We start from the raw sequence: 26,673 nt of genomic DNA on the forward strand, positions 1-26,673 counted from the left end.
AAAATAACGAACAGTCATCGGGAAACATTTATTTCCCCTATTTGAGGCATCTGTTCTGATTGAGGAGGGAAAAAATGCTAATTTGAGATCATTAACTAAAAGTTGCTGCAATTTCAGTGCCAGTCTCAGTAATTCTAGGTGCTTTTGTAGGTCCACAAGACTTGGGTTGGTGGGTTTTGTTTTGTTGGGGTTTTTTGCACAATATCTGAATCTGATAGATGTTTTGTTGCCCCAATCTTGTTTAAAATAACTTAAATGATTAATCACGCCATGGTAAACTTCTTGTATTTCTGCTGCTGTCACTAGACTTTCCTGAAGTGTGTCCTCTTTGATTTTAAAAAAAAAAAAAAAAAAAAAAAATCTGATTTTTCACAGCATCTTTGTGTTTTGTACATTCCACATGAATAGCAACAGCTCTTCTCCTTTCATATTTAATTGAAAATGCTTGATGAGACAAAATACATTAAGCCATAAATTCATCAATTTTGCAAAGCCAGTTTTTATACCCACGGACCTTACACCACTCATCATTTTAAGTACAATAGTCCTTTTTTCTTTTCACAATATCTTGGAACCGCCACCACCATATCATCCTTTTGAAAGTGCAAAATTCTGTTCTTGCTCAGGATCCAGAATTCTGTTTGGTTGCTGTGAGAGAGCATTGATTTTATGGTAACTACATAATATAAATTGCAGCAGCAGTACAACAATTGGATGGAGGAGAGATGGCAAGTGTGCATTTTCTCACCACTTCAAACACCAGCTGGACTATAAATAGCCTTGGCAGAATTCATTTTTTTCTTTATAATTTCAACCACTTATTTTTAAGCTTTTTTCTATTTAACAATGTAACTGTTCAAAGCTGTGGGAAATGGGAAGATCTGACAACGAAACTGATGGCAGTGGATACTGAAAGTCAAAAAGTTAGAACTTTATGCACAACACAAATTCTCAACATCACGTCAATTGATACAAATTAAACAGCCTTAAAGCCAATTGTGATAAGGTCTCAAGCAGCATTTTTCTGACTGTGCCTAGCACAGGTGCTGGAACTAGGGGTGCTCCCGCATCCCAGGGCTTGAAGTGGTTTCCATTATATACATGATTTAGTTTGCTTCAATGGCTCTCAGCGCCCTCACTGTACAAACGGTTCCAGCCCCCCCTTGCCTAGCTGTGAATTTCCATTAGCGATGGGCAGATTTGGTTCGATTCTGACTCCCCAGGAATGCCTGAAACTAAAGCGAGGCTGCCCACGATCAGCCTGAGGCACCGTTCCACACCCGCCCTGGAGCGGCGCCTGTGACGCTTCTCTGGGCTGCTCGTTGCAGCCCCCGGAGACCCATTTTAGTGCCCACGGCTCCCTGATCTGCGAGGCCCTGCGCGGCGCCGGGCGAGGTGGCCGGAGCGCGGGATTGGCCTTGCGTCATCACAGGGGCAACGCTCCGATGCTGCGCGCGCTCCCTCCAGTTCCCGGTCAAGCTCGCGGCCCGGGGCCAAAGCGGCACCAACGGCTGGCGGCCTGCAGGCTGTGACAGGGGGAGGAGCCGCAGGAACACCCAGCGCTCGCGCGGCTCCCGGCCAACCGCTCCCCTCCCCGCCGCCCCGCGCGCTCCGCCCACGCCGCTCGGGGAGGAGCCACGCGCCCGCCCCACCTGGTTCTTTGTGCTCGGAGTCGGTCGGGACTCAGCAGCAGCCTCGAGCCTCCGTCGCCCCCGATCACCATGTCGTTGGGAGTCGGCCCAGAGGCGGGATTCTCCAGCGAGGAGCTGCTGACCCTGCGCTTCCCCCTGCACCGCGCCTGCCGCGACGGGGACCTGCCCACCCTGTGCGCGCTGCTGCAGGGCTCGCCCCGCTCCGACCTGGCCGTCGAGGACTCCTTCTACGGCTGGACACCCATCCACTGGGCCGCGCACTTCGGCAAGGTGCGGCCCGGCCCGGCGAGGGGGCGCTGCCCTGCGGGACCCCCAGGCTCACACGGCGCCATCTTGCTGTGCTCGCTGCCGCGGGAGGGGCGGCCTGGAAACCGCCGCCCGGCTCGGCGGGGGTCTCGGTACCGTCCGCGCCCCCGGGGAGCGCAAGGGGCCGGGCTGTGGGGGCGCTCCCACCGGCCCCGGGGGGCAACGTGGGACGCGTCGGGCTCTCGTGGGAGCCTGTCCACGTCCCGGGGGAGAGCCAGCGGCTGCCGCGGCATCCTGCCTTCGCGCGGGCCCGGGGGAGGGACGACGGCGGCTCGGGCCCCGGCAGCCCGCTCTTGCTGGTGGGGCGAGGAAGCGCCGCAGCTCATAGGGCCCGGTGCCCCGAATGGTCCCGGCCGGCCCCTCCCGGGAGCTTTATTGACAGGGACAGATCCGTGGCCCTCGGCCAAGCTTTCGAAAGGTGCCGGGGTCACCGGCAGCTGCTGCGGGAGCCAATGGGGAGGAGGAGGGGGCAGGTGCTCCTCCCCCAGCGCGCGGGGGCGGGGTGGGGTGTTGAGTTACCGCGGGCCCAGGAGGACCCACGTTCCCCACCCCCCGGTCCAGTAACGGTCCTTCTTGCGCGCGCAGGCTCCACCTGGAGACTTTGCTCTGTTTTGGTGCCCGTGTTATGACGACCGGCGTGTGCGTTGGGACGGAGGCGATCGCTGGGCGGAGCGCGGCCCAGGGGCCCTGAGTGTGAGCGGCGCCGGGGGGGTCTGCCCTGACGGCTCCCTCACTGCAGTGCCGGGGAGGTGACAGGACGCGATGCGTCGCGCCACAGCCGTTGTGTCGTGTCTGGGTCCCCTGAGCCAGTTTTGTGTTATAATTGCGGGCAGGACGTGGCCCCGTGTGAGGGAGTGTGGTGGCCCCAAAACATCTGAACGTTAACTCCCTTATTTTCCCCAGTCCCTGTTATGGTTCCCTCCCCCTGCCCCCCATCTTTTGTGACTTTTCTGTCTGCAAGCCTCATTCTGGCTCTTTTCTTTCTGGTATTATGGGGAGAGAGCAGCCGCTTGTGTCTCCAAACCATTGCTTTTTATGTCAAGCGATATAAAGTTCTTAAAGGAACTTGTAGAGGGAACAATCAAGCCTGCAAGCTAATGCTAGATATCGTAAGCAAAATGCCCTGTGGCCAGATGTCTTTAATGAAAATACTAAAGGGAATGCAGAAGATTTGTTTGTATACAGTTTTGCATACAGATAGGATACATGAAAACATATCTAACATTTTAGTGCTCTTAGATTGCTGCACTTTTGGCAGCATCACAAATCAGAGCAATTAGTCCAATTAAAGGAGGCTAAGCCTTTGAGGAGAGAGGCAAGAGGGCAAGCCAACAAAGAGGATAAGCAGGATAAGCAGTAAATTAAGGAGCCTCAATTCAATTTTTCAAGGGTAGGGGCAGAGCTGGGTCATTAAACCTCAGTGAATTCCTTTGCCGTAGCAGAGCCTTGCTGTATCTGGATTTATGAAGAGCTTCTGTACACATTGATGTAGTATATTTCAATTACAAACCTTTTCTTATATTTGTGCTGAGGGAAAATAAAACATTTTAAATAGACATTATCAGATAATTAGTTCCCGAATTTGTCATCTAGTACAAAAGTACCTGGAACACCTTTCATTAGATAAAAATAAATACAACATGTTGCTGAGAAATGAAAATAGCTACTTCCATTGAACTTATGCACATACTTTTTTGTCCTGCTCTTGTGTTTTCTTTAGTGGAGCTTATCCTAGTTCAAAATTATTATAACTGGAGGTTGAATTAATTGCATTTCTAAACATAATGTGGATTTTAAAAATATTAGTTTCTGAAAAAATTAAATTACTGGACCTGACTGTTCCCTATTCTAGCCCCTTTCTGCTGCTCCAGTAGAGCAAAGAGGCCATAAATGTGACAGATCTTCCCATCCCAGCTACTGAGTCTCCTGGCATGGGGCAGTCACCCAGTGGTGCGAATCCAGCTCCTAGGCTACCCTCATCCCTGTGTAGGGGATGTAGCTGAAACATTATCATGCTCTGGTCATCCCTGACTGGTGGAATACCCCTTATGGGTGCCAGAGCCATCAGGCGAACCTTAGAACAGCTTTCTTATGTATGTTGGGACTTGTGTAGAATAATTCCCAAGATTGTAGAGCCTCAGTTTGTGCCTTTGTAGACACCCACTCCCTCCTGCTGCACCAAGCAGGTACTGGGCACAGAAGAGACTCTTCCCCACTATCTTCACAGATCATTTAAAAAAAAAAATCAGGTGTTTTGACTAATATCAGTAAACAAGAACTGTCTTGTTGGTGACTGCCCCCACAAGGAAGCAAACTGAAAAGTTTAATTTTATTAGAAAGAGACTACATTTTTTTGGAGGGTTAGGGAGGTAAGGAAGGGATGACAAGGATCAATATTTGTAAATGGAAAAGGATAAAGGTAGTAGGAAGAGAAATGCAGTGTTCTAGTTTCTAAGAAAGTATTACAAATAGAGCACAGTTCCAAAACAAAAAACAGTAAGAAAATGTATGATTAATTGTAGTAGCAGGTAACTATGCCCTGGCATTCATAAGGTCTGAGGGCTCATTTGCCAGTACGGACTTCCACTGGTAGGATTTGGTGTTGAAGTATGTTCATGAACATAAACCACAGTCAATCCCAAGCTGCTCCTTATTACCTTAGATACCTCAGGAGCAGTCACTGTTTTCTGTATATTCCCTGAAAACTGAGATATGCGTGTCTCCTGGGACACTAATGGATTCCTACAAAATCAGCTACATCCAAATTAGTTAGTATTCAAGAAAATATTGTCTAGTTCGTTTATATAGTGCCTTGAATTACGCTGGGTGTTGTACAGAGCTATAAGATAGGTCAGTGTATAAAAGAATATATGCTCTAAATAGCCAACATCCAGACAAGGGAATTGAGGGCAGGGATACAGCACCAAGATAGTGGATTTTTTGAATGCTTTCCTTCTATATTTGTGGGTTTTTTTTTTTTTTTTTTGTTTTTTTAAATCCTTGACTAATTGGCCATATTTTTTCTATGACCATATCAGCTTGCCTCTTGCTTTTGTAATCCTTGACTGTTTAGTGATCCTTGACTGTTGTTGTTGGACTATTTTACTTTACTTGTATATAATGTAAGGTAAGTAAATTCTATTCCTCTTTGGGCTGTTTAAAAAAATACATAATCCAGTGTCCCCCCTTCCCTGTCGTGTAAATCCCTGGAACCCTCCCCATCTTCCTTGATTAACCCTGATTCTCAATCCCCACTGTAGCTATATCATGAACTTGAAAAATATTCTTTTTTTTTTCTTTTTTTTTCTTTTTTTTATTAAAGAAACCAAAAAGATGATCACCAAAACCAGTGCTCAGTGTTCGAGTCCATGGGACAAGAATAAGGGAACCTGGTGTTCTGGCCTCTTCCTGACTAGCAGCTACTTCCATTTTCTGATGGAGTTGGGACTCGGAGAAGCAGGTCTCTCAGTCCATGAGGCAGAAGGCCTCGTGTTCTGACTTTTAATGAAGTGCAGCAACTCATCCTCTCTATTATTAGACTTCTTAAAATTAGAGAAGAAGAAGTAAAAAAAAGAACCATTTTAAAAATCACCTTGTTAAGTTACAGGCTTTGAAACCATGCTAGTGTGGGTGACAAATCAACCTTAAATGCTAGAAGAAGGGCACTGGTTCTCCAATTCCATTGCTTTTTCTCTGGAATTGACAGACTGCGACCTACGTGTAACTCACAATAAGTGGTCATTGAGGTTTCCCTGCCTCTCTTCAGGCCAGTAATCTGGATTTAAATGACAAAAAAAGAAAAATCCTTTGCTTTTGGCAGAGTGAAAGCTTAACACTTTCACTAGAACCTTTAGACATCTTAGTCTTTATGTTGCAAAATCTCTTACGGTTGCTAATGCTGGCTCAACTTCACCTTTGTTTGTAACTTTGGTAGGTGGGCCGCTGGCTGTCACTGGTGTCTTAAGCAAATTATTTACCCCTGCTTGATTATGGTAACCAGTCAACGACATTGGGGACCTTGGTGTGTAAACACCAGTGGAGGCAAACCAGTGTTGGTAATGGTGGGCAAATTTTGCAGAGTTCACACCACCACTACAATTGTATCTCTATTACAGCCTCTTTAAGTTCGTTATCTCTCGATATAGCTCTTAATTATTACTGCAGTTTTTTAGCATCTATTTATTTATTTATCTTTTCAAAGAATACCTTCTCCCGTGTTGAATGTTAGGGTTTGTGGGAGCTAGGTTCATTAGCACTATACTTCTTTGCTCACCCCAAGATATTTTTATTCACCGATTCCAAGGCCAGAAAGGACCATTGTGATCTTCTAGCCTGACCTCCCATAAAACACAGGTCATAGAACTTCCCCAAAATAATTCCTAGAGCATATGTTTTAGAAAAACATCCATTCTTGATTTAAAAATTTGTCAGTGATGGAGAATCCACCACAACCCTTGGTAAATTGTTCCAATGATTAATTACCATCACTTAAAAATGTATACCTTATTTCCACTATGAATTTGTTTAGCTTCAGCTTCCAGGATTGGATCATGTTATACCTTTCTTTGCTAGATTGAGAGCCCATTATTAAATATTTGCTACTCATGTAGATACTTATACACTATAATCAATTCTCCCCTAAACCTTCTCCTTGTTAAGCTAAATAGATTGAGCTGTTTGAGTCTGTCATTATAAGGCATGTTTTCTAATCCTTTAATCATTCTCATGGCACTTCTCTGAACCCTCTCTGTTGCATGGTGAGTTACCATATTTCCTTTATACCCAATCTTAAATCCACTGAGAGTTTTTAATGCGTTTTATTTTCTGTATGCTGTTCATACATCCTGTTTTCTCAGCAGAGAAGTACAGTTAGTAATCAAAGTTCTCTTAAACCTAAACCTATAAATTCATAAATTACAGATTTAATTTAAACTTTTTTATTAAACTGGTAGGGACAGTCGCTAATGCCACAACACATTTGCCCAATTACAGTTGAAGTTTAGAAAATATATGTAGTGATCATGTATTTGTTAAAATTTTCAAACCAAGATGCCTGATTTTAGTCATTTGACTTGAAAACTTGGATCTACATGCTCTTAATCTTCAGAATAAAATGAATCATAGTACAGTGACGCCTAGTATAAAACAAATGTGTGTTTGTACATAAGCTAATTTCCTAGTGATTCCTGTTCCTGAATGACATAAGTTGGTGCCATTGCGTGACACAATTTTCCAACCACTTTTCTCTAAGCCATTACCTTTGCAATTCTGCTACCCCTTCCCCCCCCTACGCTAATCTGACATCTTTTCAAAGCATTCTCAGAATTATTTTAAGGTCGAAATATTAACAATTTCAGCATAGTATGATATGAGATTGATTGTCAGAATAAAGAGACACTGCCAAAGTGATCATATTTGAAAAGGCAACCAAAAAACCCAAACAGATCCTTTTGCTACGTTACCAGTGACTGCACTACAGACATTTTAAATTGAAAGAATTGTAATACACATACTCTTCAGCATTTTTGGAGTATGAGTTTCCAAAACTGCAGGGAAATATTAAAGTAGAATTTTTAGTTATCATTCTTTATTGCATACTCTTCATGCGCCTTTCCTTTTAAACTTTCCTAAAAACATTTAAGTTCACAGTAGGTTTTTTTTAATTCAAAAAACTAAATTTCTAGCAAATGCTACTTGACAGTGTCTATTTAAAGTTGCATTCACAACTTTCCAGATCAGAAACTTAGCACCTTTTCTGACAGAAGCAAACAGAATACAAATCCCTACTATAATCATCTCTAAAGTATCAGTTTTTTCCCTATCAAATTAATGGTGTTGGGTTTGTTTAAAACTTTTTTTTTGGCAAGAATTACATTTCTCTTGGCTATTTCTTTAGTGACTAAGAAACCTGGAAGAGTTGGTGAAGGCCCAGTTTATTATTTTGTTAGTCATGTTCAGCCTGCTTCCACTAATGGTCAGTTTAAACTGATATTGTTCCACTTTCTCCTTTAATTTAATCAATGATGTATATAGTATCAGGGTATATTTGATGGGTAATTTCTAAATTATTTTCCCCTTGTCTATTTAAGCTGGAGTGTCTAATGCAGTTAGTGAGAGTTGGCGCTACTGTAAATGCCTGTACAACACGTTTTGCCCAAACACCAGCCCATATTGCTGCTTTTGGAGGACATCCTCAGTGCCTGATCTGGTTGGTTCAAGCAGGGGCCAACATAAACAAGCAGGTATGGATTAATGTTGGATTTGATATTGGTTTAGTTTTTAAAAATACTTACATAGCTCTGGATCCACAAAGGGACTTGTGCTGTGATGCTGAGCGTTGCAGTGCCTAACTTCTAGGCACCTAAAATGTCACAGGAACAGTGGTGCAATCCACAAACCCTGAGTTAGGTGCCTGAACCTGGTACACAATGAATGGGGAGAGATAGGCATCTTAGAATGTGATTCCCAAAAGCTAGCTGACTAGGCAAGGAGCAACCTAAACAAGCCGATGGGAGAGGTTTCTTAAGCTCCACCCTTTTCATGGAGATAGGCACCTCTCTGCAGCCTGGATGTAGGTGACTATCTCTGCTAGCGACCCACCATGGGAGGATGGAGAGAGAGACTCTAAAGCCTCGTGCTTAGTGCATCACTTAGAAGGTGGGAGATCCAGGTTCCAGCCCCACTGCTCTAGTGACTCTGCCAAAGCTTCAACAGCAGAGATTGAGGTAGTCTCACATTGGAATGTCCCATAGCTCTGGAGTTAGAGCACACTGCTTAGAGGTAGGATTTGAATAGGTGTCTCCTTTCAGAGTGGGGAATTGAACTCTGTTCTCCCACTTTCCATGTTGAGTACTCCAGTCATTGGGCTGAATGTTATAACGTGGGTGGATTTTGAATGGTACCACACACCTGGATCGGGCCCTGAAAACAAAATAGGCATTCACTTGTCTTTCCCCTTGCCAGTTTGTGGATTGCTCTTGGGCTTAGGTGGGAGTGAGGAAGCAGCGCACCTGCCCATGGGCAGAAACATAGGCACCTAGGAAATATTTATGCTGAAAACTTAGGCACCGAGTGAGTTCAGATACCTACAAGGTTAGGCAGCAGCTGAGCAGGAGTTTTATGGGTTACAGTGAGCCCCAAAAACGGGAACTTAAGGACCTAAGTACCTTTGTGGCTCTGGGCCATAGTCCATAATGAAGGGTAGTTTGGAAAAGTTTTAATTATTTGTATCTCATGCTTTCTACAGTTAATGCTTAAGTGTCTTATAAAATGAGATTTATAAAGAAATTATAATGACCGTTAGAGTAAATGTGTTTTAACTCAACTGAAGATTTGAATAACCCATTTTTCTGCTCCAAGATTTGAGGTGTGGCTGCTGTTTTCAGTAAAACTGTCTTTATCAAGTTGCTGTGTTATTAGCAGCATGGACCACAATTCTGTTGTTACAATGCATCTCTTAAACAGATAAGAATGTATAAAATACAACTGTAAGTCAAGCCACCATATCTAATTAAATCATGGAAACCACCAGTTAATGCGACATGATTCAATCAAAATTCTAACTGGTATTAATAGGAGCTGACTGGGATTATTTTAGGATGTACTTGTTTTCATAATATTTCTCTTCCAAGGCTAAAGGTCTTATAAAATTCAACAAGTGACTTCTTTAAACTGTTTTTTAAAAACATACATTTTTCATCATCATAATATGGGTGGATGAATAGATTTTTATCTGAGCTAGTTAATCTTCATTACTATATTGTGAGGCTGGACTAAGATTTATTTGTGGGTAGAGGATGTATTAGTATAATAGGCAATGAAATTGTGTGGGTAACTTTTGTACTCTGGAACTTTCTTAACAGTAATAGAGACAAACAGTAATAATTACAGATTTGTACTGTTGTGCCTTTGCAAAAAATGTGGTTATTAATGCACAGCAAGCATGACCATAAATTCCTTCAGTGCTGAACAATTTGCCATGTATATTCTAGCACAGTGGTTCTCAAATTGTGGGTTGGGACCCCAAAGTGGATCACAACCCCATTTTAATGGGGTCGCCAGGGCTGGCTTAGAATTGCTGGGGCCCAAGGCTGAAGCCCAACCCCTACCACCTGAAACTTGAGGGTTTTAGCCCTGCGTGTTGGGACTCAGACTACAGGTCCCATGCCTGGAGCTGAAGCCCTTGTTCAGCTTTGCCACCTCACCTCACCCGGGTCAGTGGGGCTCAGGTGTGCTCAGACTTCAGTCCCCACTCCTGGGGTCGTGTAGTAATTTTTATTGTCAGAAGGGGGTCACGCTGCAATGAAGTTTGAAAACCCCTGTTCTAGCAGCAATGAAAACATTTATTATAATGCTATGGAGTGGCAATTAATATAAACAGATATATAGATTTTTTTTTTTTTTTTTTTAAATCTACAGTGGTGGATCAGAAATTTTACAGTTGTATTGTTGTCTAGGTAATACTTCACTTTTAACAACAACAAAAGGGTTACTATCTGTTTATGCTGTAAAATATTTACCATAAAACAAATAGGATGTGCAATATTGTCAAGTTAACTCTGCTGTAGGAACTTTAACTTTCATTTTTAAATTTTATTTTAATTGTGCAACTTTAACTTCTAATGTAATTTTTTAAAAGAAAAAGTTGTGTGTGAGCATTTTAATATCCAAATGGTCTCGATTGTTAAGACGAATGGGGTAGTAGAGCATTCACTGAGGTCACATTTTACTGTGTGTTAATAGAGGCTTGCATGAGGGAAAGAGGTTAGCTTTTACCTTGAGGAAGGACTGTGCTATGATTGTTTCAATGAGACATGAACAATTTCCCACACAAAAGTTACCCCATCATCAACCTCTGGAGCTGTTGTTCAGAAATGTGCATTTTTGTTGTCACAAAAGGGGCTTAATTAGGATCTGCTATAACTGAGCATGCTCAAAGTAAGAACTGAATTTGCAGACTTATAATTTCATTATCCAACTAGCTTCTTTGCTTGTCTCGGTTTAGTGTGATGAGCCTTCCCTTGTAGTAACAACAGACTCATAGAAAGGGTCTGGATGAGAAGTACTTTTTTCTTGCCATTGAACTGTACTCTGTGCAGCCTATTGGCCACTGGAAAAGAGAGGTTGGTTCTTCCTGTTGACCCATTCTATCTGGTAATCTATCCAGAGTATTTTACCGAATAAAAAGAGTGATTTTGGAGGTAGGGAGAATTCATTAGTTGTCCCTTAAATTTGATCTCAGATGTCCTTTCGAAAGAATAAAATTTACTTGCTAATTTTCAAAATTCAGGGGGTTTTTTAAGTTCAGGGATGGGGAATAACTTTTTTCAATGGCAAGTGGGTTGTGTTTTCCAGTCTGATGTAAATCCCAACATGCTTGAGTTTTTTCCTCATAATCTAACAAAACAAACCAATCATCTTCTAGTTAAATATAATTGTAAATAATTTCATCGCTCCAGAAGAGTGTTTCAAAAGTAGCAAGTGAATAATAGTTATAATTTAAATGTTGTCACCTTAAGTACAGGATTTGCTATTAAACAAATGCTGTAAATAAGCACAATGATCATATTTTCTGTAGTTCCCTTAATCCACTAAATGTCTGTAATTAGAGTGGCATTACCACCCCACTCCATGGTCTCAGGAGTGTTGGAGGGATTTTGTCTGGGACAGCAGGAGAAAAAAAACTCCTTGACCCATTTAAGGAGCATACCTCTGTCTACTCCTCTTAATAAGACATTCAGCCCTCTCATGGTCTATAAGGGGACTCTGGGTTGAATGGTAGGTCATAAGGCAGTAGCAAAGCCTGTTGGCTCCTGTGAACTTAAGGGTTTTGTACTGGTGACCCCTTTCAACAGCAAGCCTCTGAGTGTGACCCCCTCCCTTATAAATTAAAAACACTTTTTTTCATTTTTAACACTATCATAAATGCTGAAGGCGAAGCAGGATTTGAGGTGGAGGCTGACAGCTCGCGACCCCCCCATGTAATAACCTCACGACCCCCTTAGGGGTCCTGACCCCCGGCTTGCGAACACCTGGTTTATAAGCTTCTTCCCAGCCCTGGGCACTATTCTGCACTGGAAGAAAAGCTCCCCACCTCCACTTCTTGGGATGAGAACCAGGTCTCTTGGGAGTTGCTGTGGAAATCATGCTAGTTGCGTTTTATGAAAAAAGGAATTTTCTCTTTCTGCCATAATCACGTGGCATTAGTTTCCTTATGAGGCATCCAAAATAGAGAAACCCAGAACAACCTTTACAACACTATTAAAGTAGTGGTCACATTCATAACTGGATACTGGATACCTTTACTAATCCATTTCTTTAATTCATGTCAGGAAAAAGACACTGAATGTTTAGAAATAATGTAACTTAATTTTTTTGGAGCAGTTATACCTGACAAAATGTGCTCTGTCTTTGCAGGATTATGTTGGTGAAACCCCTATTCATAAAGCAGCACGATCTGGTAGTATGGATTCCATAAGTGCCCTTGTAGCTCATGGAGCTCAAATAGAGTAAGTGGGGTTTTTTGCTTGGTTGTTGTGTGTCTAACTAACTAACATAGGATAGCAAACATAGATACTAATAAAACTGAAAAAAATCAGAACAGCAAACATCTTATTAAGAGAACTTCAGTTAGACATGTTCATTTATTGTAATACTTAAGATTTTTAACATGTCTAGTAATAAAAAATATTGCACTTGAAGTGATATCAATCAGTGCAATATATGAAACAGAGTGTATATTTAAGTTATTAAAACCATATTTATCACACCTCTGTAAAATGCCCCCAAATTTTACATCTTGTCTGTTATGTAGTTATCTATTACAACACTTTACATCATATTAATGAATAAATTTACAAAAGAGCTAGAGCAGAGTTATTTGCCAAAAAAAGATTCACTCAGCTATTGGTGTAATAACTTTTGTTAGTATATATTGTGTATTTGCACTGTTAACTTTTTTCTTTAAAGGTTTATGTACTGCAAAAACATTCAGAAAATTTCACAAACTTTTGCAACTTACAGCATGGACAAAATGGATGCAGTTTTCACCTAGACATGTTGAGTATAAGCTCTACGGCTTATAATAATGTAAATACTTTAGCACTTTGTTTATAATTAGAACTAGCTTTTATTATTTAAATGATAATTAGTGTGTTTTTGTATTTTAACCTGAAATGTGAATCTCTGAGTTATAAGTGAAGTAAGAATCAGAGTTAATTTCTTGTTTAACCCTTTGGTTTCCATCTTACTGTTTTTTGTAACGCTGCATCAATGAAATCCGCCTTAATTAGTTTTTTGTTACGGTACCATATAATGTCCAGAAAGCATAATTTACAGGTTAATAATATTAAACACAACTGTCTTGCTAGTATAATGGTGTTCAATTAAAAATTGTTATGCAAACTCTGAGTAGAATTTTGACATGTTCCTTGAAATCAAACTTAATTGTATAAATCCCCATTTTGAACTGAACACATCTGAAAGTGAATGCTTGAGGCAAACTTGAATTAAAATTTACTGTGGAATTGAGGAAACCTTAATTATCATCATCAATTAGTAGGTGACCAGTTGATTTTGAAATTGTCAGAAAGGATAATGTTAAGTGGTATAGAACTTTATAATAAAGTACTTGAAATAAATAAGATTATAGAAGTAAAATAAACTAATAGCACTAATAGAGTTTTCCTTATACAAGCAGTACAGTTAAGAAAGACTGCTCTAAATTTAAATCATTGCATTAATCTTTCCTGATATTGACATGTCATTGTGTTGTGTAGGCAAAATATTGCTATAAACTTTTGTAGAGGGTATCTAACTTTAGCCAAAACTATTTTTGGTCTTTCTAATGTAATCTAAAGTGCAAAAGAAATAGTGCAGATTTATGACAATTTGATGTAATAGATTACCAAATAGACAAAATTGGTAATTTCATTATTTGTACAGTGCTTTAGGTGTTTCATGGGGCTTTATAGACCAGTAAAATAATAGGTCCTGCCCTGAGGGGATAATAGTCTAAGGCCTCAGTTTTTCAATCTGATTTACTTCTGTGGACTGTTAGTCTGCATGGACCCTAACTGAATGCAGTTGGACTCTGTGTAAGCCCACATGTCTGTGTTTGTAGATCAGTTGCCAGGATCAGTGCCTTAATTTGATTCATCAGTTTCATATGGAGTAAAATCCTGGGCCTAGTAAACTCAATGAGAGTTTTGCCATTAACTTCAGTGGGGCCAGGATTTCACTTACAGTTTTTCAAATTTAAATGCCTAAAATTAAGCCATATCCATATTTAAACATCTGAAAAGGGTATTGATTTTTAGGCATCCAGGTTTGAATTTGGACCCACAGTTAATGGTCTCATTGATTATGTAACCTCTTGAAAATTCAGAGTACCTTAAGTATTAAATTTTTATTCTTATCTATTCTATGTCTTAAAGAAGAAAAAAATGGACTCTTCCCACTATGCTATACTAATTAACTCAACCATGAATATAGTAAATGAAATGATTGATTATATGGGATCAAAAGAAGTTTTATTTTTAAATACAGAATTAAACACATTGAACCAAATACACTGATGTTGTAAAGCAATTATTATGTCTCTGATTTTAGTTAACTGTGCCTGTAGGTCCTGGTGGTGAACTTGGCCCTTGGTTCATAGTAATTTGCACTACTTACTCTGTTTTCTATAAATAAATTCTTGTTTATTTCTTTATACAGTGTTTTTGTTACTAAAAACTGTAGTTGCATGAAGATGCAGAGAATACAACTATGACTGCAGATAGGCAAATATAAAGACACCTGATATAAACAGGTATACAATGTATGCTGAATTTCACATCATTTACTTGTGTTGCCTGGGAAGTAACACAAGGATACTAAGACTTCACTGTTTCACTATGGACTTACTACTATTAGTAGTATAATATTTTCATCAGGATCTCTTATTAAAGCCTGATAATTGAAATAATGCTCTTTTAAAATTGAGTACAAAAGCTAATTTGGGCTACCACAATGTTTGATACGTTTTTACAGTATTCTTATTACTCATTAAGTTAAATTGGAAACTAACTAATGTTGACTGTATTTAATTTTACCCTTGCTGGACAGATAATGATAACTTTAGTTTGAATAAATTTACTTTCTTGAAGTTCTCCAAGTTTACTTTATTTCCAGCGTGGTAGTTCACCACTCCTATAAAATAAATACAATATGTTGCAGTCTAAACTGGACTAAGATTTGCATTATTTCCCTAATTGATGAAAGAAAATATGGGTCTCCATTCCTATGTAAATTTTTAATTGTAAAACAATTTTAAATGTACCCCATTGAAAATAGTTTGACTTTTTTGGTGGTATTTTCTTTCTCATATTAGCTGAATCATATTCTGTGCACAGTATGTCCTACATCCATAGAAATGATTGCTTCTAACTATGGAATCTTGAAGAGGGGAAGCAGGTGGTCACAATGTCCTCATATGAGTGAAAAGGTTTGCTGTGTAACTGACTTATTAATGTGGATAATACCTTTTAAAGTAATCAATAATATCTGCTGGATTTTTATTAAAATTGCATAGTAGCACAATTTATATATTTGTCAAAATTGTGCACATTAAAAATAATGATGAAACAAGTGTTCACAAAACTCTACAAAGAAAAGACTTCTTGGTGCCAGGTTTTCTTTTGCCCTGTTAATATATCTTTTCCACACCCAAATTATTCGATAACTTCTAAAAATACACTTTTATAATATTTCATTCATAAAAAAATACCCAAATATAAATGCTGAACACGCAATGTTGGATAAATGGGAAAGAAATACACATCAGTATATCTGCTGTTATTTATGACAGTTATCATTTGAAACGATTTCTGGCACTTTGCATCTGCATCATATCAGCACATTTCTGATCACATCATTCTTTTTCCTGTTTGTATGAACAGTTCAGACTTCTGCAACTGCCATTTGAGCAGCCACACTGTACTACTTCAATGACTCAGTCTTGAGTTGGATTGACGGAAGAGACCCTCTGCCAATGGCCAATTGTTGCTTCATCTGTATCCTGCTATGGTGGCGAGAGAACTCTTCACTTGAGATCATGGCGTGGTTTGATACGTGTTCATTCAGATGAACACACTAAATCTTGCTAAGGGCAGTCGTTTTGCTTAAATTGACAAAGGAAGAAATTCCACGTTTTTTCCATACCATGTTTGTTCTTGAAATATTCAGATATATTGTTCAGAGTTCTTGAATACCGAAATACAAGTGAAAGCTTCATTTGTTTGAGGAAGAGTTCTGTAAAATCTTGTAGAAAAATAGTTTATATGTTCTGCTGTCAAAGCCTGGTAGTGATGCGCCAGTACCATTGTCTGTGGCCATTAAAGAAAAGTTACAGAGAAAAAAGTGTTTTCCTTCCTGGTTTGTGATAACTTAATTTGGTCTCCAAGGGAAGATATTGAAGTGCTGAGATATACATGTCAATAGCCAAAGTCAAAATGAGACCAGTGGCTTTTGAAACTGTGAAATCAGTAGTACATCTGCTTCTGTTGGGTGAATGACCTACATCATGATGATACTTTATGCATTCAGCTCTAGTTGACACACAGATTTCAGCTACTTTCTCAGCAGAACTGTTGCCTGATCTATTGATTATGTATTAATTCCCAGTTAGCATTCTGTGGTTTGCCAGGGCTCAGCCTCGAGCTCGAAAAGAGTTCTCAATATGACGAGAGCCCTGATGCGCAGAGGAAAAATACTTACACTTAGGAAGGGCCTTTTGACATTGTAATATTTTTATTAATACGGTTAGCAAGATCTCTACCTACTTTACTGGGTTGGAGTGTTTGTGATAATTCAGAATGGTCAAGACCTCTGGCATCAGAGCATCCATATACTCACTCCATCCTTTGCGGAGTGTCAGTCATTATCTTTCTTATCTTCATCGTTACCATCATCACCAGTGGGTGTCATTCTGCCGTCTCCCAAGGCACACAGGCCAGGATATAGCTTTTATATTGTATTATGCTGATGCCCACTGTGCTTTAGTCCCTTTCCTGTATTTGAACTTCCACACCCTTCTTCTAAGGTGCCCCATTTATCATAGGCTAACTTGTTCATTCCCCTCATTAAGATTTACATCACTCAGTCACCATAATAACTTGTGGCTAGCATGTTGTTGACACCCTTTTGCCTGCAAAATCCCCAAAATACTCTAACCAGTTTTAACTTGTACATTGCTGATATTTAGGAATTATATATTGCAATGTGATACACATATTTGATGCAGCATTCTATCTTATGACAACTTCTGATCTAGGGTCAGTTACTGGATATGAATGTTACTTGCTTATATCAGCTGTTTCTTCAGGCCTGTGGCCTTGTCTGTCTAAACTAAATATTTTACAGGCCTGTAGGCCCTTTGTTATAACATAATTAATACTTCTATTTCACGTCAATATCTTTTAGCCTTGGCTACAGAACAGATTGGGAGTACATTTGAGTGAATGAATTCAGTCCTTTCATTATGTTACTAGCTTGGTGTTTATAGTACTTCCTCAGTTTATCAGAACTTCCTCCCTCACCTTTATACTGTTGACTTAATCTGCTTTTGCATTCCCCCCCCCCCTCAGTTTATCAGAACTTCCTCCCTCACCTTTATACTGTTGACTTAATCTGCTTTTGCATTCCCCCCCCCCCCCCCCGGTTTTAATTATTCTTATTTGGCTGCTTCCTCCTCCTTTTTATTTGAAGTACTGGAACAGGTTTTTTAATGGCAGCTTCTTTTAGATCCTTTGAGAAGTCCTCTGAAGTCTCTGTAGCCACATTTATCATCACATTCTTTTTCAGGTGAATTCTAGTTGGCATTTTAATTATTACCTCTTTTAGGATTTCCTTAGCCCTCATGCATGCTGGTTGTCTCATTTTACCATCAGAGATTACTTAATTTTTCCAAATTTTGCCTTCCAACAGTGAAACCACAGTAGTGCTTAGATTTCATGGTGACAGATACCTTAGATAGTATAAAAGATCAGGTTATAAGATTTCTATCTGTCAGTCAGATCCTCATCAATTTTGAGGGAAAAAATCAAGATTTCTCCATTGGTTGGATTCTCTACTTCAGGATTTAGGAACCTGCTTCACATATAGGTCTGTGCTTGTCACCTAGCAGGTATATGGGGTTTCAAGTATGTGAAGTTGTTTATTCTTGGTCTCTTAGACTCCTGGTGCTCTGTAGCATGTGCCTACAGTTGCATTTTTTTTTAATATTCTTTTTTTCATTACCCAAATAATTTAACTATCATGCCTTCATTGTTGAATGGGAGCTTGCTATCATTAAGTATTCTTGATGTGAAATGCTTCTCCTACACCACTTCTTCTCCACTAGAGTATACATGGCAGTACTGACACTCGGTATAGAAGAATCTACTAGTTTTGTTATGCCCAAATACGTCTAATTCTTATTGATTATTTTCCATCTTACTTTCATTTAAATACTACTTAGCACAGTGTTTCATATTTATGGTAAACCACTACATAGTCCTTAGTTTGAAAAGGGTCTATCTTGTAGGTACCTCCTTTCCAAACTCAATTCCTTACCTTCCTTGTGGCATCTATACCTCTGAGTTACTTAAAGTAATTTAGGACATTATCAAGAAGATGCAATCGAAATCAAACTCTGTTTTGTTACACGGATCTTGTTAGGGCCAATTTCAAGGAAGTTTTTGAAAATAAGTAACCTTAAGCCTGACTGTATTCAGTAGAGAGAACAGACCACCAGATTAATGTGCTCTTGGAGGCCTCTTTTGGTAATTGGGGGCTGTTTCATTTTGGAGTAATGGGTGCTTTAAGGTTGGAAGCTTTCTTACATCACAGTCCATTAAGGCTGGAGAGTCACACTCATGGATAGCTGTAGTCAAGTCAGAAACTGAAGGTGATTGGGCAGTGGGGCTTTGGCTTTGGCCCCACTTCCTGGGATCATGTAGTAATTTTTGTTGTCAGAAGGATGTCGTGGTGCAATGAAGTTTGAGAACCCCTGCCATAGAGGAGAGGAAGTCCTCTATCCAAGCAACAACAGAAACCTTTTTCCCATGCACCTGCCTGGAACTCCACTGGAGAAGATGTAGTATATTGGCATAAGCCTAATTGAATTGTAAACTAGTTTCTCATACATTTTTTGATTCTTTTGCTTAGAAAAGGGAGTTTAGATGCTGCTGTGTGGTAATTTGCTAGATTTCCCCCCCACCCCGCTCTAGTGAGGTTTAAATACTTGCTGGATTGATTACTTGAAGGTACAGGTAGTAGGTTTCTGTCTTCAAAGGATGTTGATGATCATGGCTCTAGCTTCTTGTAGTGTTTTTAGGATTCCTTGTTAAGGAAATGGACTTTAAGATGGAGCGTATTGGGCTTGTTCTCAACATGCAATTCTTCAGATGGACTAATCCAGATGCAGGGGAACTTTTCTGTAAAATAAGTTGATAGTTACTTGCAACAGAGACCTCAGGATGACCAAGAGAATAATGATTTGAAAATGTTCAGTAGGGCATTATTTTAGCAGTTGCTGTGGTGGGGAAATACACCATTGCCCACGAAAATCAGGTTCTGACTAGCTGTTTGTAGGCCTGTGACAATAAGAGAAGGGGTAGAATTTGCTGTATTTGTTCTGCTGATACCCTCTGCCTAAGTGTATGATTTTAAACTCATACCATATTTCACTGTAGCCCCTGTTGCTTTAATCTCTACAGGTAGTTTTTGCCAGGTTTGGTTTTGTCATATTTTTGTCTGCAGTTCTAATTTTGGTGTTCTCAACAGATTTGATAATGACTGAACTTACTCCAGAGAAACAACTGGCAAAGAAAAACATGAAGCAGTCACACAAACCTAGAAATTTTAAGTTTAATTGGTCAAAAAAGGCTCTGAAAAACCTTTTGTGTCTGACTTCATTATAGTTTGCAGGAGGTATCTCTTGCATAAAAACCTGACATGCTTTATCACTGACAAAAGCATATCTGCCCACTGCCTAGAAGTGCTTCACTGGCCACTGTTTGAGAACCATTGCTTTAGTATATTAATACTCATATTTTAGAACAGTTTGTTTTTTCTGTCTTGTTTTATGTATGTGGCAGAGCTTGGGTTTTTTCTGGTTTGGTTTTCTTTGAGTTTGTCATGAGAGAGTTCTTGCTCATCTAAATATTGCTCATAAACCTTGCTAGTTTTGAACCCAAAAGGTCTTTTGTCAGATTAAATGTACATAATCACATCCACTCATCTTGTTGCAGAAGATATTCCAGTGCTCTCTGAATCTAAAAATCTTTCGCTGCTAGTGGAAACTAGTGGATCTATCATTTGATCTGTAATTAACTGCCATTGGTCCAATTTTGCATTGTATATCTATTTCTTCACTTTCACTTGACATTAAAGAAAAGTTTCTCTAAGAAGATGACCTACGTCAATCACATCATTTGTTCTACTTCATGTAGAACAATTTTTATATTAAATACTCCCCTCGAGTATAACTTGTTTTTATATAGGCTGTTGTTCAAGGGAGTTCCACAGCACATGATTCAGGCTTTCTGACACGAGAAATTTTCTTGGTTAAACTGTCTATCCATATGTTGCCAATGGTCTTCTCTGTGTATATTGAGCAGTGTTGAGGTGATGGTCGAAAACCATGCACAGCCTGTCCTTTGTGGCATGTAAAAGCTCTGCTTCTTTTGCAGCAGCATTTTTACTACTAAGCTTCTCAGGTTTGTGTTTTATCTTGATTTTTTTTGAAAACTATTTGCTTAGTAGTCTTTCCTGAGTGGGTTTGAGACTTAAAATACAACTTTATTGCCTTTTGATAGACATAAACAAACACTCCTTGCAATTTCTGCTTTGATGACACCTCCTTAACACACTTCCATTATGGAAATAAGTCTAACTTGAATTCCTAATCTGTCTCTAGTCACTGAATAGCGGCAGTAATAATACTTACTCTCTTCTGACTTGCTAATGTAGATCATCCAGTTTAACTTTGGTACATGTATTTGACATAGCAGAAATGGTGGTACTTCATCAGTTGCATTTGTATCAAGTGGGTATTCTGTTGGAGCCTGGGTTTCTCTTTTACTCTATAACTTCTAGTATTCTCCTGTGAATGTTCCTTGGGATCAATTTGGCAAAGTACTGTGGTGATGCTGTAAAGGTTTTGTTGTTGAGCGTTGCTGTCGACAATCTGGGAAGTCTTTGTGATCTTTTTCTTTTTTAGCGGAGAAAGTCTTTTCCATTATGGTGCATTGCTTAGGTGAACAGATTACCACTTTGAAAACTATTGTAGGCCCATTTATCTTGTCTTTGAACAGTGCTTAGGAAACACTTATTGTGTAATACAGCATATGTGGAAAATCTGTCAATTACTTCTGAATGTTACAGCTCCATGGTTCATAAGCTACCATAGCCCTGACATAGATTAGTGTATGAGAATTGCCTTAGTAGACTGGCGCTCCACTCCTCCTCCTAGCACACTTTGTGGGGATGTGAGGGGAGACTGAGAATCTGGCCAATGGTTTAAAAAGTTTTAAAATAATTTTCATTAAAATTTAATCGTCATTATACCATGACACTGGATGTGAAATGAAAACTTGGCACCAACTTCTCATGTCTGTGTGTAGAAGCCCAGTATGTATTTCTACCAAAACATTTCACAACTTCTCCAGCAAATCTAAAATGCCATTAATTAAGAGTGTTTTTTCCTTTTCTGCTACCACTATCTGAAGAACATGCATTTCAAAAAATTATTTTGCAACTTCTGTACTTGGACACCAAAGGGTTAAAACATTTTAAGTTTAGCATTTTAAATATTTTGCTTTAGAAACTTTAGGCTAGTATACTGATGATGTCTGTAGGAAAAGATTTTTCTCACTGTGGACATAGTGTTCTGATCCTTTTTTAATCCTTGTCTCTGCTAACTTTTGTATAAGCATAGTACTAATTCATTTGAGATACAGCATATTAAATTTAAAGTAACTGAAGCCATGAGTTGATCAGTAGTTTTTAGCCCATACTATTTAAATTTCATCAAAGAACTTGACAATTAAATTGGCTTCAGCATGAAAGTAATAATGTTTAAAAGCCAGAAAGGCTCTGTGTCTCGTTGTTAAGGTGGTCACATGGTGATGGCTTAAACACAATGACTAACGTGCTACTGCACTCTATGTATGTTAATGTAACTTTTAATCTTAATGTTGCCTGCAAATATGTGATCCCTTATGATATAAGTTTCCTGTTTATGCACCATTGCCCGTTTAAATCAAACAGAAGATTCTGAAACTGTAAAAACTACACATGTCAATGTTTTACAGCTACGTAATTCGAATTGACTTGATTTTTTCAAGTAATCCTAGAAAGGGGGAGCATTCCATATAGAAACTGCTGAAACTGCCACAGGTGCTTCTCCGAAAACCTTACAGTTGTGGCATTGAATGTTCAGTATCGCTTCCTTTCTGCACACAAGGCATACTGTTGAGGTATTTGTTGCGGTGATTGGTTTTAATGCTAATCTAGGAATTCAGATATAGAATCTATAGATTTGCATGCTTTTGCTTACCCTAATTTACAATATCTACATTTTTATTTGTAAACTAACAATAAGTAAGTTGAGATCAGTATTTTTTAACAGAAGTATTACATTGATATACGAAAACTGTGGTTTATTTTCCTAGATTGTCACATGGCATTAACAAAGAACAGGTGATGTGATAATCACTCTGTAAAATGGTAGTTTCAGAGAATTTTATATATATTTTTTTTATATAAAAAAGTTGGATTATTTTTTGTAGCAAACACTTGCTCTATTTTCTAAAGGATGTGACATTATAAGTGGAAGCTTCCTTGAGGTACATCTTTTAAGATTTCTTACAACTATTGAACTCACTCTTTTCCCTGAGACAGCAAAAATCTGGTCACTTGCAGGAAATAATTTGATCAGTTTTCTTTTTAGTAAATTCAGTTGCAGCATGAAGCTCTTCAAAAAGTAAAGTGCTTTTACTGTAGGAGGAAAATGGAAACTCAATTGAGCGAAACCCACAAACCTCTTTCATACCAAGAGAAGTTACAGTTCTGAGGACCCAATCTGTAGACATCTCTTGTTGCTGCATGAAGCAAAATGATCAGGTGAAAGGGAAGAAATCCAGTGCTGAATGTTGTCCTTAACTCTTCAGGAGAAGGTATACAAATAAATGTATTTCTCAAGTCAGAGGATTTAAGCAGTTTAAATTCAAAAACATGCCCGGTTTATGTATACAATTCCTATATGCTGCCAAATAGCTCAAGAAATGTCAAATGTAAACAAGCAAACATTACAATTGTCCAGTTTTATTCATATTTAGACTATACTTCTCATGGAATTAAATTTCTTGTTTGGTTTCTCCATCTTGTATATCCTCTTTCTGAGATTTCTCTCTCCACTGTATTCATCCTTACTTTCCAGAGCAAAATGGAAATATCTGTCTTTACATTAATCCAAGAATTTTGGAGTAAAGTCTTTGGGGAAATTAGTGTCAGACTTGAAACATTTCCACAAGAAAGAACCTAAATTTTGCTCATTAATTCCTGCAAACAGATGCAGTTGCTTTTAAATTGATGCCAGACAAAACTGTTCTTTAAATACAGAGTGAATTGACCTTCTGATTTAATAAAGAGCCACATCTAAAGTTAACTAAAAGTTCCTTGTCATATTTGCCAGTTCAGCTCTATGCATCTCTCAGTAGGCTAGATGTGCCAAAAAGGAATCAGAACCTTCATGTCATTAGAGCTGCCTTTGTAGTTAAGTTTCCATTCTGCTCCTAAAGATGGACTGAGCTCCTTCAGAGAAGTCCTCCATTTCTTGGACAGAAAAAAGGGTTGTGTGGACTTGTTTTTTGTGAATAATTAGGCCAGTCTTGGCAAGTTCTTGCCTAGAGCAAGTAAACCTTTTGATAGGCAACTTAATGAAGACATTTTTATCATACATAATACAGTAAAAGTTTGAGGAATTTAACTTGTGACTGGGCTGGCCAACTTACAGTAGTTTTTCAAGGCTAAATTAGTCCCAATCTTTCTGCTTGACTATTCTTCTTCCTCCTTTCCCCCTTCATGTTTAGATTCCTTCTAAGGAAACCATTTTGTGGTGTTTCTCACCCTCCTCAAAACTTTGTCAGTTGGGTAACAAATTGCTCTGAAGGGAAAGCATGTCCTTGTCTACAAGCCCAAGTTCATAGAATCAGAGAAATAAAGGATTGGAAAGGACCTTGAGAGGTCATCTAGTCCAGCTCCCTGGCCTGAGGCAGGACAAGTAAACCTAAACTGTCCCTTAGAAACCTCCAATGCTAGGGATTCCACAACCTCCCTAGGAAGCCTGTTCCAATGCTTAACTATCCATGTATTTAGAAAGTTTTTCCTAGTATCTAACCTAAATCATTTTTGCTGCAGATTAAGCCCATTACTACTTTTTCCACCTTCAGTGGGCATGGTTAACAATTGGTCACTATTTTCTTTATAACAGTCCTTAACATATTTGAAGACTGTTATCAGGTTTCCCCTCAATCTTTTTTAGTCCAAACTTAACATGCTTAGTTTTCTTGGCCTTCATCATTTTTGTTGCTCTCCTCTGGACTCTCTCCACATCTTCCCTAAAGTGTGATTCCCACAACTGAACACAGTACTCTAGCTGAGTAGACAGGAACAGTTACATCCTGTGTCTTGCATATGACACTCCTGCTAATACACCCCACAATATTAGCCTTTTTTTTTTTTTTTTTTTTTGCGCAACTGCATCTCAGTATTGACTCTTACTCAATTTGTGATCCACTATAACCCCCAGATCTTTTTCAGCAGTACTACTGTCTAGCCAGTTATTCCTCCATTTTGTAGTTGATCATTTGATTCTTTTTTTGTTGTTTTTGTTTTTCCTTCCTTAAGTATAGTATTTTGTACTTGTCTTTATTGAATTTCATCTTGTTGATTTCAGGCCAGTTCTCCAGTTTGTCAAAGTTGTTTTGATTTCTAATTCTGGCCTCTAAAGTGCTTGCAACCCTTCCCATCTGCAGATTTCATAAGCATACACCTCATTCCATAATCCAAGTCATTAATGAAGATAGCACATAGTGATGGAACCCTGCTGAACTCCATTAGATACATTTTCCCAGTCTGACAACGAATCATTGATAACTACTCTGAGTACGGTCTTTCAACCAGTTGTGTACCCACCTTATAGTAATTTCATATAGACCACATTCCTCTAGTTGGTTTATGAAACTGTCATGTGGGATTGTGTCAAAAGCCATATTAAAACCAAGATATCACATCTATAGCTACACCCCCATCCTCTAGGCCAGTAGCTTTGCCAAAAGGAAATTGGATTGGTTTGGCATGATTTGTTCTTGACAAATTCATGTTGGCTATTACTTATCCTTTTATCATCTAGGTGCTTAAAAATTGATGTTTAATCATTTGTTCCAATATTTTTCCAGGTATTGAAGTTAGGCTGACAGGTCTGTAATTCATCAGGTCCTCTTTATTCACCTTTTTTAAAGGTAGGTACTATGTTTGCCCTTTTCCAGTAGCCTGGGATCTGACTCACCTGTCCTCCATGAGCTCTCAAAGGTCCTATTTTGATTTATATTGGTTCCCTCTTGTTGCTAATATTAATTGTGTTGAGTGTCTGGTCACCATTAATCTTTTTAGCAAAGACTGAAGCAAAATAAGCATTAAACAGCTTAGCCTTCTTGATGTTATCTGTTAGCTCTCTTTCCCTGCCAAGTAGTGGACTTACACTTCTCTTTGTTTCTCTCTTGCTCCTAATGTATTTATAGAATTTTCTCTTATTGAAATTTATGCCCGTTGCTGGATGTAACTCCTTTTGTGCCTTTCTGATTGTGCATGTACATGCTTGCTATTCTTTTTTACTCGTCCTTAGAAATTTGTCCATGTTTCCACTTTCTGTAGGGTTCCTTTAATTTTTCAGGTCATTAAAAAGCTCCTGGTTGGAGCAGAATTGGCTTCTTACTATTCTTATCTTTTCTTCACATCAGGATAGTTTGCTGTTGTGCTTCTAATATTGTCTCTGAGAAACCACCAGCTCTCTTGAACATTTTTCCCCCTTAGATTGTTTTCCTATTGGACCTAACCTACTAGTTCTCTGAATTTTAGTCTGCTTTTTTAAAATCCATTGTCCTTATTCTGCTGCTGCAACTCCTTCCTTTCCTTAGAATCATGAAATCATCATTTCATGGTCACTTTTTCCCAAATCACCTTCCGACTTCAGATTTGTAACTAATTCCTTCTTGTTAATCTGAATCAATTCTAAAGGACTGTCCCCCTGGTTGATTACTTCATCTTGTGAAACAAGAAGTTGTCTCCAGTATATTCCAAAAATTTATTTGGCATTTTGTGTTCTGCTGCGTTACTTTTCCAACAGGTGTCTGCATGGTTAAAGTCCCCCATTATTACCTTTGGATAGTTCTGTAGTTTGTTCTAGAAATTTAGTTCATCCTCTCTCTACAGCCTTTTGTGAGACTTGTCAGATTGGGTTCCATATTCTGTGTTGTAAACTTTTAAGTACAGCAATCCCATCTGCTGCTAGTGATCAGCAGCTGCATGATGGCAGTGTATCTTTAACCAGTGCCTTTGGGCTCTTTTGAAAGAGATGTCCGAGCCCAGGGTTCAGGCCTGTCAGGGTTTGGTCAGAGCCATGTCTAAAATT

General features: G+C 39.1%; 1 protein-coding gene across 1 annotated transcript in view; it reads left to right on the forward strand.

The window, feature by feature from the left end:
* The first annotated feature begins 1,661 nt into the window (after nucleotides 1–1,661).
* Nucleotides 1,662–26,673, forward strand: part of ANKRD10 (ankyrin repeat domain 10) — a 44,073-nt gene continuing 19,061 nt past the window's right edge. The window contains exons 1-3 of the mRNA XM_065407287.1: nucleotides 1,662–1,922; nucleotides 8,048–8,200; nucleotides 12,375–12,466. Of these exons, the coding sequence (XP_065263359.1) occupies nucleotides 1,722–1,922; nucleotides 8,048–8,200; nucleotides 12,375–12,466 (446 nt within the window). The 5' untranslated portion in view covers nucleotides 1,662–1,721. The remainder of the gene's footprint in view (nucleotides 1,923–8,047; nucleotides 8,201–12,374; nucleotides 12,467–26,673) is intronic.

Source organism: Emys orbicularis, chromosome 1, assembly GCF_028017835.1.
Source record: "Emys orbicularis isolate rEmyOrb1 chromosome 1, rEmyOrb1.hap1, whole genome shotgun sequence".
Classification (NCBI taxonomy): domain Eukaryota; kingdom Metazoa; phylum Chordata; order Testudines; family Emydidae; genus Emys; species Emys orbicularis.